The sequence below is a fragment of the Clupea harengus genome, unplaced genomic scaffold (assembly GCF_900700415.2).
Source record: "Clupea harengus unplaced genomic scaffold, Ch_v2.0.2, whole genome shotgun sequence".
NCBI lineage: Eukaryota > Metazoa > Chordata > Actinopteri > Clupeiformes > Clupeidae > Clupea > Clupea harengus.
Window position 1 is genome coordinate 76,417 of NW_024879698.1, and position 13,966 is coordinate 90,382.

The 13,966-nt window shown below is 40.5% G+C and overlaps 1 protein-coding gene across 1 annotated transcript; it reads left to right on the forward strand.

Moving 5' to 3' along the window:
* Positions 1–462: 462 nt before the first annotated feature.
* LOC122129912 (nuclear factor 7, brain-like) lies at positions 463–9,062 on the forward strand. Its single transcript, XM_042704634.1, has 4 exons — positions 463–1,083; positions 2,002–2,097; positions 2,612–2,740; positions 7,662–9,062. The coding sequence occupies exons 1-4, from the start codon at positions 691–693 to the stop codon at positions 8,163–8,165; spliced, it is 1,122 nt and encodes a 373-aa protein (XP_042560568.1). The 5' UTR covers positions 463–690; the 3' UTR covers positions 8,166–9,062.
* Positions 9,063–13,966: the final 4,904 nt, after the last annotated feature.

The window sequence follows — 13,966 nt, forward strand, 5'->3', positions numbered from 1 at the left end:
CTCAAATAAACAACCAAAGGATAAATAAAACAGAGGGAGAAAGACTATTGGAGGTGATTAACTGTCCTGTCAATGTTTGCAGATTAAAGTGACATGTGGATTCAATCTAAAGCTTGTTGTTTTATTACTTTATAATATGTGTATTTCTGTTTGTGTCTGTATGGCATCATAGACTTAAATCTTTTTTGACACTTTGAAAAAAATCATGAGAAAATCTATTTAGCCGAGATTTAGGTCTGTCTATGTAAAATAAATACTCCTAATTAAATTAAATATGGTCAGTAAATGAGGGAGGTCAGTTTTGTCCCACAACACAAGAGGTGAATGTGTAGAAAGGGTTAACTAACTACACTACCAGTTCCAACAAGGAAACGGCTGCAGCACTGTCCAACCAGAAGCCTTTATGACTATCTGAGCCCTTCCCTCAGGAACTCCTCTCGTAAAACGGAAAATGAACATGACAGACATGTTGCGGTTCAGTTCCATGTGACACATCTCCTAACAGAGCATATGCTATATTTACGGGAAAGGATATACACATAGACAAGAAACAGTGGCTGTGAAGACTGGAATACTGTCTTGGAGTCTTGTCTCGTTTAATTTCAGTGCATTTTCTGGTTCAGGGTGACGTAAGTTTTCAGACAATTGAAAGTGAAAGCAAAGTGTAGAGCAACTGCAACTACCAGACAAATGGCATCCAAGTCCTTTTCAGAAGAGGATTTCTCCTGTCCTGTGTGCTACAATATCTACAAGGATCCTGTTATTCTGACCTGTACTCACAGCATCTGTAACACCTGCCTGCAGAAGTTCTGGGAAACCAAAGGGTCCAGGGAATGTCCAGTCTGCAGGACAAGGTGCTCAAAGGAGGAGTATCCTCTCAACCTGGTTCTAAAGAACTTGTGTGAAACTTTCCAACAGAGAGAGGAAAACAGTCAGAGAGAACCATTCTGCAGTCTGCACCGTTCTGAACTCAAGCTTTTCTGTGAAGATGACAAACAGCTTGTGTGTTTGGTGTGTCGAGACTCAAAACTCCACAAGAATCACAACTTTAGTCCTATCGGGGAAGCAGCACTTGAGCGTAAGGTAAGATTAGTGGTCATCAATTGTTTTCATATTGTCAGTGATGTCGGACAGCCACATGGATGTTCTTGGTAAAACTTCACGAGAAACCCACCTCAGCAGATAGTCGTGTGGTTGCTGTATTGTTCATCCCAAACAACTAGGTGTCATCATGTCCCTTATCTCATCTTTCCTCTCTGACATTGAACCTTCTTACATGACCCCCTCTCCATAAGTCTGTTCCTACTGTACCTCACAGTTGGAGTTATTATATTAAAAATCACCTTGATCAATATATCAAAATTAACTGAATAAATTGCTTTAGTGTGACCATTTTAGATTGTGTTTGACATTTGCACATTAATTGGTTATACCACATTCAAAATGTAGCTTGTTAAACAATTCATAAAAACATTCATGAGCACTTAATAATGTATTTATAAAGAAATGTTTTAACTTTAACGATGGGCATATAATAGTAGATAATGTAATTACATAATATTTATGATGAAATAATTGCTACTGTGCTGTGCTGGCTTCTCCTTCTTCTTTTCGTTTCACTGAAGCGTGATAGTTATATGGCAGTTTCTCAGTTCTTTACAGTCCTTTGCGTTTTTGTTGAACACTGCAATGTCTTTTGTGTGCTGGAAAAGGAAAATATGACTGTAAGCAACTTTCATCATCAGTATAAATATTATATATGATATTCCCATCATTTTAAAATGAGACAGTAAAAAGTATGTGTGTGTGTGTGTGTGTGTGTGTGTGTATAAATATGTCATCCTCAAAGCACTATTAACTCTGCAGTGAGCAGAGACATTGAATGGATCACAATCAGCTTCATAGTCAAACATGCTTATAATTGGTGTTCTAAATCTAGCATCCAGACCTATAGAGAAATGTTGACAGTCAATACCTTAATAATGTGTTAATTCATAACAGGAAGAACTGAAGATCAAACTGGAGCCCTTAAAGAAGAAGCTGGACAACTTTAAACAAGTTAAAACAAGCAGTCATAAGACTGCCCAACACATAAGAGTAAGAGTTATGGATTGTTTCTATTAAAACAACACTACATATAACAGAAACTATGTAAGGGATAATGACCGCTGGACAATACGTTATCCCGCTTATTATACGGTTACTTGCCAATATGATAGAAGTCATTCCTCCAAAATACCTGTTTTTAATGATTTTGTTGCCGTTTCGTGATTTCCGCTAATAATTAATTTTTCTTTAAGCAAATAGAACTTTAAACTTTCTGGTGTTGCGTAGCAACCTATTACTTGCTGACTTCAAGTTACAATGACCTTTCCGTTATGTTAAATGACTGGACTACTTGTAAAATGATATGAAAGATGTGAATTAGAAGCACAAAACCCGTTGCCAATGGCCAATCTTATGCAGTGGTGAATATCAAGAAATTACGGACCTGCCAACATTGGGGTGGCCCATTCAAATCAATGGAACTTTTTGGAACATTCTGAAGAGCCGTATAATAATATCATATATAAACTAAGACACCTTTGAGTGATGACATGTGGTATTACAGGTCCAGGCCCAACACACAGAAAGGCAGATCAAGAAAAAGTTTAAGAAGCTTCACCAGTTTCTACAAGATGAAGAGGCAGCCAGGTTAGCTGCACTGAGGGAGGAAGAGGAGCTGAAGAGTCAGTTGATGAAGAAGAAGATTGAGAAGATGAGCAGAGAGATCTCCTCTCTTTCAGACACAATCAGATCCATAGAGAAGGAGATGAAAGCTGATGACATCACATTCCTGCAGGTAGGGCCCATGCTTTATCTTTGTTAGTAAACCTCTGACACCAACATCTGATAATGGAGTCCATAGAGAAAACCTCATGTTTATGATGAGATGAAGAAGAGAAAGATCAAAATGTACACTACTTACACCCTCACACACACACACACACACACACACACACACACGCACACACACACACACACGCACACACACACACACACACACACACACACACACACACACACACACACACACAAACACACACGCATGTACACAAAACAAACAAACACACACAAACTCTCTGTTAATCCGGCAGAAATCTCAATCAGAACCGCAGAACGTAAGGGGAGGATTGGCATGAGGGGTGTTTGATGTGACGTTTTTTATGTGTGCATGTTAATAATATGTGTGGTGTGTGTAAGAGGTGTAAATGTTGTAAATGTATGGTTATGGGTGCTGATGGAGATAATTTGCAAACACTGTTAATTACTTAAGAATGTATGAATCATGTGCTTATGAAAGCAGAAACATGGCTTTTCTGTGTTTCTGCGTGTGTGTAACTTAGAATATTAGGTGCCACTTAGTCTGCATATGTACAAGAGCATGTTTAGACCAGAAGTGATAAGAAGGGACGAACTGTGCTTCTTCCGACCTTGCAAAACTGCATATATACTAAATATACTTATATGCAGCTCCGGAGTCCTGAGGTAACTAGGGTGAATTTTCACCTATCAGCGAATATGATAGGTGAAAATTCACCCTAGTTACCTCAGGACTCCGGAGCTGCATATAAGTATATTTATTAGACAAACAACAATTGCAATCGGGCTCACTCCCAGCACAAGGCTGAAAGTGAAGCAATGATAAACACATCGCACAAGGTTTATATAGACAGAAGTTGAGCGTTCAACAGGGATAACCACGTGGTGGATTTCTGACGTCCGAGGCAAGGATGGTAGTTTTGCAAGGTCGGAAGAAGCACAGTTCGTCCCTTCTTATCACTTCTGGTCTAAACATGCTCTTGTACATATGCAGACTAAGTGGCACCTAATATTGTAAGTTACACACACGCAGAAACACAGAAAAGCCATGTTTCTGCTTTCATAAGCACATGATTCATACATTCTTAAGTAATTAACAGTGTTTGCAAATTATCTCCATCAGGTGCATTGGTGAACTCGGTGGTGGGTTTATATATATCAATAATGCAATGTATTATGTTAGCTTTAGGACTAATGTAGGGAAGGTTACCCCACTGAAATGGTTGGATCAAATTGGGGATGATTGGTCCAATTTAGCCCAATGGGCAGCATTATTTAAGGGTGCCTCATTCCGTTGAAAGCGGTGGAAGAGATGGAGTGTTTGCCAGCTGTGCGGTGCATATTGCGAATACTGCTTGACTAGTCTTTGAGTACTGTTTTGATTACGTGTTTACGTTTGTTTGTTTCATATATGTGTTTGGGGCTGTGGGAAAGATTCCCCAGTCAAATGAATAATAGTATATTTTTCTAAAGAAAGCATCATCTCCTGCAGTGTTTTTTCAATCTTCACCACTAAACTTCCAAAACGTGCGGTCCCTCACAGTAGTGTTCAATTTGATAAACAGATCAGGAGATACATTTAGGTTAGCAATTAACAGTAGGCAATCTGGCCACATTATCAGTATCAGTATTAGCATTAGCAATAGGATATAGAAGGAGAGGGAGAGAGAGAGGCTGCCTGGCAAGGTGTATGGGAATTTTATTTTGATGAGTCATGTTTAGTTATGGTTTGCTGACATGGTGCATGTGGATTTTAGTGACAGCCTCAGCACGCGTTCCCTGCTGTACCCATGGACCGTAAAGGCCTCCTACACGGTACAACATGCGCTGCCTGGAGCCCAGTTTTATTGATGTTGGGAGATGTATGTGTTTAACTGTTATGTTTAGTTATGTTGGCTGGCTTGGTGTATGGTGATTGTTAGTTATACAAATATAGTAAGTGTGGCAGGCTACAATAGCAGTGCACAACTGGCTGGCGGCAGCTGCAACAAGCACTGTATGCTGTACCCAGGTTCCATAAAGGCACTCATTCATGGTACAACATGCGCTGTCTGTGGCCCACTCCTGCTAAACACAACAACATGGCCAGCAAGAAGTGCTAGGGCCTAACTCTAACCCTATCAACACATGAGCAAATCATTTTTATATTCGGACTGACTTTAGATGTGGAGCAATGATGCCTAACCCATCTCCCTCTTTAATTTCACAGAACTCCAAGAGCACAGTGGAGAGGTGAGTGATCGGTCTCCTGTCTCTCTCTTCTGTGGTTCTGAACTCAAACCCACAGCAGCACTGACTCCTGAATGTTATTCCAGAGCCCAGTGCACACTGCAGGATCCAGAGAGGGTTTCAGGAGCTCTGATCAATGTGGCAAAGCACCTGGGCAACCTGAAGTTCAGAGTCTGGGAGAAGATGAAGAAGATTGTTCAATACAGTGAGTTCAGATCACACACACACACACCTCCTCATTTCTGTCCAGTGTTCTCCTCCTCTCTGCCTCCTCACCACCACGTCTCTGTGGTCTCCACATGAATCTGCTCGCTAAGGTTTAGTGATGCCACAGACATTCTGAGCTGCAGCCTGACCTCTTTGCTGTCTAGCAGGTTTTACATGAGGCCACTGTTGCAGAGAAAATAGCAACTATCTTGCAACTCCACAATCAAGAGTCAAGAGGCTGAATGTGTAGATCTGAGGTTAATTGTAGTCTTTTAGGTCAGCAATAGAAGGTGTTCCATGGATCAACGTAGAAAATAAATCGCTGAACTTTTAAAGGAACCTAGTTCCTCCCATATTCTTGTGTGTGGCTGTACCTGTGGCCAATCAGAATTAGCTCCGTCTTTTTACTTTACCCAACCAGAACTTGTTGCGTGTTTGGTACCACTCCCAACCTCCTGGATACTCGTGGTGAAGTCAATTGATCTTGTTTACAAAATAGCTGACTGCTGAGAGGCAGTTTGGTATTATTTGTCAGCCATTTTGAGTGAGGCTACTAATGCGTGAGGCTTTCCTAAGTTGGTCCATATTTACCAAATATGCCACAGCCACACAGCAGAGAGATCAGGTGACTCCCATCCCATGTAGGTGGAGGCTTTTTTCCTTTTCATCATCTTGATCTTCAGCATGGAGTTCCACTGTTAGGCCCCGTCCTCTTTCTTAGTTTGTTTTGTCATGTGTTGTTCGGTTTTGTGTTGTGTTTGTTTAGTCATGTCTCCTCCTCGTGTCAGACTCCTCACACACTGCCCCGTGTTGTGTCTATTCTTAAGTCTTTTGCAACTTTCACAATCAAAAACTCAAACCCAGGACGTGTTGTTCCAACAGATTTACTGTAGTTATTCAGCCACAATAAAGAGATGAATACCGGAAATAGATCTGCCAGATACACTCGGGCCAAGATATTTAAACAGCTACCTAACACCTCCCACCTTTACCTTGGTTGGTTGACACCTATAGCCTATTGGGTTTGACCGCTCCACTTTTCTCCCTTAGGTCAACTGAGATTACGCCCTCTTACTTCAAATTGCAACCTTCGTCTAAAATGTAACCCAAATCTAAACTTTTTCACTAATTGAACCGGTATCTGGTAAATCCATTCCTTAATTAATTTAATACAAAAATATTTCCACACCCGCCTTGATTGTTTTGACCTGCCCCTGATTATCGATTGTATATAGTCCATGTGTTCCTGTTTTCTCGTTGCGATCTCGTCATTGCATTTTCATGGTTGTTACCCTGTGTTTTTAGCATACATTGTTTATCATTGTTGTTTCCTTGTGTTTCTAGCGATCAGCTAGTTTTTCCATGTTAATTGATTTCCTTGTGTTGCCGACCTTTTCCTGTATTCCGGGTTACCCTTTTGCTTTTTTTACCCCTTTTTGATTGTTTGCTTGGATATTGGACTGACTACCTGTGTAAAGTTTCCGCTTCTCTCATTTATCTCTGTGTCCGAGTCGTGCGTTCTGCACATCATCACCACTTCCAACTTTTCATCATGTTGATCTTCAGCATGGAGTTCCAGGAGTGAGTCCAGTGCTGGAGACTGGAGTGGTGATCAAACCTCCTCATACTCTCTCATCCTGCCACTGGTGTGACATGCAGGCCCTTTGCTCAACTCAGTTAAGTCCATAACAGGGGCTTCATCAGTGTAGCCAGGAACGGAATGAGAACAGGTGGCTACAGGGTAAAGTGAATGTCTGTGTGGGAGGTCATTTTCCATTTGTCTCCGACTCCAAAACAATATAACACAGACTTTTTATGTCCACTGAATCTGACACACATGAAGTCTAATTATCTCAATAATTCAAGCTGGTGTAGCCCCTGTGGCATCATTGACTGAAGGCTGGTGTTTCTTAGAGCAGTAGATGTGTTATCAGGAATCATTTGTGACACACACACACACACACACACACACACACACACACACGCACACACAGTTGGGCTCTGCCTAAGGGTGAGTCAGTTCTATGTGTGAGAGATGTGAGGGCATATGCAGACACCTGCAGACAGGAAGGCCTTGCTGCTCACAATGGCCATTTAAATGCTAATAAACCTGGTGTCAAAGGGCAGAATACAGAACATAAAATAAAATAATGTCAGTAATATAACTCACTTCAGTTCAAAGGTGACACAAACAGGAAAACAGCAGTATTTGGTTTCATCAGTGTGTTGTCATTTTTGTATTGAATACTGATGATAATCAAAACCATCATCATCATTCTCATCAGTACTTCAACTGGATTCCCATATGTGTGTTATCTCTCTCTTTCTTTGCAGCTCCTGTGACTCTGGATCCAAACACTACACACCCACGTCTCTACCTGTCTGAGGATCTGACCAGTGTGAGACTCCTTGATGGGTGGCAGCAGCTTCCTGATAACCTAGAGAGATTGGCTATGAGTCTCTGGGTCGTGGGCTCTGAGAGCTTTAACTCAGGGACACACTGTTGGGATGTGGAGGTTGGGGACAGTGATTACTGGATCCTGGGAGTGAAGACAGAGTCTAGTCAGAAGAAGGGAGTGCATTTCTCCGGTGGAAATTGGGGTGTGGTTTGTTATTTTGATGAATATAAAGCACGCTCTTCATCCCACCCAGACATTCTCCTCACAGTGGAGGAGGAACCCCAGATGATCAGAGTGCAGCTGGACTGGGACAGAGGAGAGCTATCATTCACTGACCCTGATAATAACACACACCTACACACTTTCACACACACTTTCACTGAGAGAGTCTTTCCATACTTTATCACTGACTCATATCTGAGAATCTTACCAGTGAAGGCTGCAGTAACAGTAGAGCAGCTCAGTTAGAGTTCAGACACCTGCTGCAGTTCATCTCCTGCAGGAGGGAAACACTGAACACTGATGATCAGGCAACATTTTTATTTTTGCAATTTGTTCTGGCAGCACAACACAATTTATTCACATAGAAAAATGCATTGGTGATATACATGCCAATGATTCATCTGAAGTTGTGGTGGTTATTATATTTAATAGTTATTGTATTTTCATGGGGAATGCAAGAAGTAATCTGGTCAATTCAGCACTTAATTCTGATGATTGGTTATGGAGGAGATGGGACAGGAATTTCTACTTATTTATCCTTTTCATGAAATTACTAGTTTTCAGAAACTCTATTATGATGGGCACCTGTTGCCCAATAACCTGATATCTTCATAACTGAAGATTAGTTTATAATTATGATTGTCTCAAAGATTATGTTTCAGATCAAAATAAATTATTAGATTATGACATAGGTCCTGTTCTCATTACATAAATTAATTCATAATCGGTGCCATGTTAATTATATCTGCAATCTAGAATAAGCCATAATCGGTGCCATGTTAATTATATCTGCAATCTAGAATATTCCATAACTGTCTAATGAAAGCTGGTGACATAGGCATCGTCCTCTACACACACTCACCATTCCACACCTCCCAGTTTCTGATCACTGACTCCACCCACATCATCACACACCTGAAAGCCATTATGGACTCAGGAAGTCACTGAATAAGTACCTGTGTCACCTGTTATGATATCACTATTCAAGTCTACTTCCTGGCTGAGCATCACTGGTAATCTTGATACTCACCTGTGTCTGCCTCTCCCTTTACTGATTTGAACTGAGCCTTTTGATGGACCTGTTTTCCTGTGTACTGGTCTCCTGCCTTATTGCCTTTCATGAGTGTGCACCATTGTAAAGAATAAACCTTATTCCTTATCAAAAACCATCCTCTTGTCAGAGTCTCCATGTATCTGTGGTATTAGAACATGAGATATGAGATGAGATATTTTGGGGATTTGCTGAGATTTGAGTCTGCTGTAAGATCCTCATCACCCCGGTTGACAGCACTCTTTAGCTAAGCACTATTTTAAGGTATAGTACTGTAGAGTTTCTCTCCCCTGTTCTAAATAACACTCCATCAGGACCTACCAGGCTCCATCAGCTCTATGTTGAGCTCCATTCAGGTCTACTTACTAGCCTCCATCAGGACCTACTAGGCTCCATCAGGATCTATCTACTTACTAGTGAGATTTTTCTCAAAGGGCTGTGTGTGTTTTTGTCTGTGTTATGTGTCTGACCCATGGGTTACTGTAAGTGTGTGTGTCAATCTGTGTAATCCTGTGTGTGTCTTGTGCTGCATTGTTAATGTCTGTTAAAGGAACCCTTTATCTGAAATGACATGTCTGTGTTGAACCCTGTTCCTAATTCAACTGTTAATTTGCCACAGTTTGTTTGGAGCTGTAAGGCTTTGGACTCGAGAACATGTTGCCTCACCTGTGTTACTCAAGGGACACTACGCCCTAAGTGAGGGAATGTGTGTGTGTGTGTGTGTGTGTGTGTGTGTGTGTGTGTGTGTGTGTGTGCTTGCATGTGTGTGTGTGTGTGTGTGCTTTTTCATTTGTTGTCATGATTGATGTGGGGAAGATATGTGTGTAATGTTTCTTACAGGGATCCATATTAGGTATTTCCATTCCTAAATCAATGGCAGATCCCCCTTTGAGTTCATGCTTTGCAAAGTAAATAACCCTTCTGTGTGCCAGAGATGACCCTGCAGTAAACATCTGGTCAAAGGGCCTTCATTTATTTCATATAATCACTCACTTCAGCAGAGATAGACCAAAAACACACTTTCTGTCATTTGATTTTGATTCTGTGTTCCATTAGACACATTAAGATGAAGACAATATGTATCACATGTTCACATTCTCCAGAATGGATGTGAGCTATAGTGATCCTGATGAAAATAATGTTAGCTTGTCATGGAATCTAAGTGAACAAAACACTTTCTTTTTTTTAGAGGCTCAAAATCACATACCCTGATAAACGATGTAAGAGTTAAGGATACAGAGTTCTTATTGTGACATTTCATGGCTTTGCTGAATATTTAGTCTGATTCAGGTAAAATGTCACTGGTGAAAGGCTATGAAGTTATCTTTCTTTCACAATTCATTCAGGTCAATGGACACATTCAGGACACCTTCAGGTCCATGTTCCTGCCTAAATTGTTCAGTTGTTTGAATTGTGGTTTTAACACTGACCAAATCAGAACCCCTGCCTTTTCTGGATTTGAAATTCTGTGAAAGGATTTCTTCATGGCCAGCGCATGGACATGATTTAACCGGAGCTCATAAACCTCAGCTTGTATTGGAGTGCCCTCTTGTGGACAAGAGAGGTAACTCTTTGAAATAACATCATGGCTGAGAAAGGTCCCTATTTTTATCAGATTTTAATGGAATGGAAATTCATTAATAACCAACACATGTATCAAAAAACATTTTTTTTTATTTACGTGATATATTTTAGCATTTTGTCTGCTGTATTAGTTTTAGCCTACTAATGTCTTTTAGAGTGTGTAAAAAATATCATCATACTATTTTAATGCAATGTATCTTGTTGAGTTGTCTGTTTAGCTTGTTTTGTAAACCACGATGCAAAATCAAATCAAATCAAATCAAATACACTTCTTTGCAGTGAGAACTGAGAAGAATACAAAATACTCCTGAAATGTAGAAGAATCAGCTAACTGTAGCCTCCTCAGTAAATCTGGCCAGGCTAAAGGCAGATGTGGCCGTGTGCACGTTAAATGTGGCAGAAGGGGGATGGAAACAACACGTGGTAAATGTACACAGCATACACAGGGTAGATGTACATAATACATACAAACGGCTTAATGACAAATGTATTCTGTAATGAAACATTATGTCATTCTAACATGCAGTCCCAGTGTGTGTAAAGCCTGTCTGCTTACAGCACTTCTGGGAGGGTAAAGGATCCAGAGAATCCTCCTCTAATCTCCACCTGACACGTGTGTGTGTGAAGAAACAGGTTTATTCTCCTGCCAGTGTCTTCAGCCAATCAGATGCTCCAGATATCAAACATACTGATACACTGTTGTAGGTGAAACCGGGGTTGCTACATTAGTTTAATTAAATCAGTCTCATAAAATTTAATAATCATTAAATTTAGTATTTAATATTTTATAATTAAATTACTAAAACAATGAAAAGCTCTAGTTGTACCACTATGCTACAGTCTAAGTATGGTATCACAATACTATAGTACTACAATATCACTACAAAGTCTATAACACTTCATGAAACAACCAGAGAAGTGAAGGCATTTGAAGTACTTGATTGGCGGAAAATGGCTTTCAGTGGAATATTGGAACAACAACAGACAAGACAATTGTTTAAGTCTAAATAAACAATTTATTAAAGGTAACAAACAGTAATTAATGGCTAATACTAATCATATAAACAACTGAGTATAACCATGAAACAAGGCACAAAGTGGAGTTGGGAATACAGAGGAGGGGGCATAAGATCCTCCTCGTCTGTGTGTGTGTGTGTGTGTGTGTGCGTGCGTGTGCAGGTATGCGCGGTTACGCGCTAACTGGAGAAAGAGGGAGAGGCTATGCGCAAGCGCACAGGCGATAGATAGTATAGTATAGTATATGCGTGAATGAATATAGTGCGCCGGGCATCACCTAGATTGGGGGTGGTCAGCGGATGCGAATGCAGATCCGAGGCCAGCTTTGCCTGTTTTAGGCGCCGATTTAAGTTGGAGGATGGGCACAAATGCAATGAGTAGACAATGGATTCTTATCTCGAGGGTAGAATCCAGGCTATAGGCCTTTAACGCAATACAAAATATATAAGCAGCACTTAAATCGCGATGTGTACGTGTATACGTTCAGATGGTGATTGAGGGAGTTAGAGAGAGAGATGGTGCATGCACGTTCTAACAAAATAGCAAAGTAAAAGAAAGCAAGATAATGTCACGGTTACAAACCGTGCAAACTGTGAATTACAAAGTGCGCATTTAAATCATAAATGAAATAAAACAAGGATACTTTCACACAGATATTAACACACATATAAGACTAATCTCTGCCCAGATGTCAGCCTTACTTGATTAACGCTCTTGCTCAGCGTTAAACGGTGTATTACGGAATTCCAACTGAACAGCGCGGGACGCTGGTTCGGGGGAAGATGTCCGTGTCCTTCCTTAGCTCGTCAGCTGAAGACTCGTGCAGGCCTCGGTGGGCATCAGACGGTCTTGAAGGAGGTAGAAGTTCTGTTCGTCGACGTGGAGAAACTAATAAGGGAAGCCGGTCGCCTTATCTTACTCAGAACACTGCTGGGCTGCAGTATAATTTTACCGGTATATCTTAGGCTGCAACTAAACGAGTCAAAGTATTTTCGTAACTTCGGCCAAAAGTTCAATACGGTTCGTTGTTGCGTGGTCCTTTGTTCTTCTTCTGCAGAGAGGGTATCTCTTAAATGAATGGTGTTTACTGTTGTAAACCCACAGCCAGAGAGACAGATATGTGGGTTTTTCGTGGTTTTAAAGGGAAAAATGCGTCACCTTATTTATCACCTTGCGGTGACCAATACCGAGTGAATGAAATGTAGATAAGAAAGTCAAAGTGATAAGAGAATTGTGGGTAATGTAGTCTATGGTAGGACATTCACTTACACTGTCCCCAATCTGATTGGGGGAGGGGAATATAGAATCGTTAGGTTGCTAGCCAACAACTACACATTGCACCTTTAACACTGATTTCACATGCAATGCTGTTTGGCAAACTGAAAAAAACTCAAATAAACGACCAAAGGCTAACAAAAAAAAACAGAGGGATACAGACCATTGGAGCTGATTAACTGTCCTGTCAAAATTTGCAGCCTAAAAAAACCTGATGTGAAATAGATGTCACTTGTGTGTGTGGTGTGTCCACAAGAACCACAACTTCAGTCCTATCAGTGAAGCAGCACTTGAGCGTAAGGTAAGATTAGTGGTCATCAATTGTTTTCTTAAATATACATATATTTATTCAAAGAAAAGGAAATCATTTGAAAATGCCTCCCTTTGTATACATTCATGTAGTGACAACTTTGCAACCTCTTTACCAAGGTATGTGATATCACTTATTATAGTTATAGAGAAAAGTATTAGCAGAGCTGTGTTCTCGGATATGTGAAAAAAAATTAATTGGGTTCACATGGTTGATAAGCCAATTATGGAAAAACTGAACAGGCAAAACAGGTTGCTGAACTCACTGAACCTTATTGTTTCGTCCGCTCTTCTTGTGCAAGTGTCTATTCATAATAAGGTGCCACGTGACACACAGACCCACCTTGCATAGGCTAACCCATCCTAGATGTGCCCGCCCTGCCACACCTAACAGGTCTCACAACAGATTTCTTCAACCACTCCTTTGTTTGTGTTTCACTGTATGACAAGTGGGTTGACAAGGTCATAATTATTGGATGTAAAAAATTAAGGAACGCCTTTCATTGTACATGTCACTGAGCACTGTCACTTTTGTTGTTCTACATTGTAGCTGATCTACAATACTTGAATGTTCCCTCCCCCTCTTCTCCACTATTCATTTCGTATGTACCGTGTGTATACCATCTCATGTGTGTGTGTATCATGTGTATACCATCTCATGTTTGTATGTACCGTGTGTATACCATCTCATGTGTGTGTGTATCATGTATACCATCTCTTGTTTGTATGAATCCTGTGTATACCATCTCATGTTTGTAAATGCAATTGAATTGAATATACTATATATATAAGTGTGGTATATCTTACAATC

Bases quoted from the DNA above. Each gene is read 5' to 3' on its own strand.
- LOC122129912 (XM_042704634.1), top strand. From the start codon at position 691: ATGGCATCCAAGTCCTTTTCAGAAGAGGATTTCTCCTGTCCTGTGTGC. The intron at 1,084-2,001 runs GTAAGATTAGTG...AATTCATAACAG, and splicing joins AAGCAGCACTTGAGCGTAAG to GAAGAACTGAAGATCAAACT. The intron at 2,741-7,661 runs AAGAAGAAGATT...CCAAACACTACA, and splicing joins AGCTGAAGAGTCAGTTGATG to CACCCACGTCTCTACCTGTC.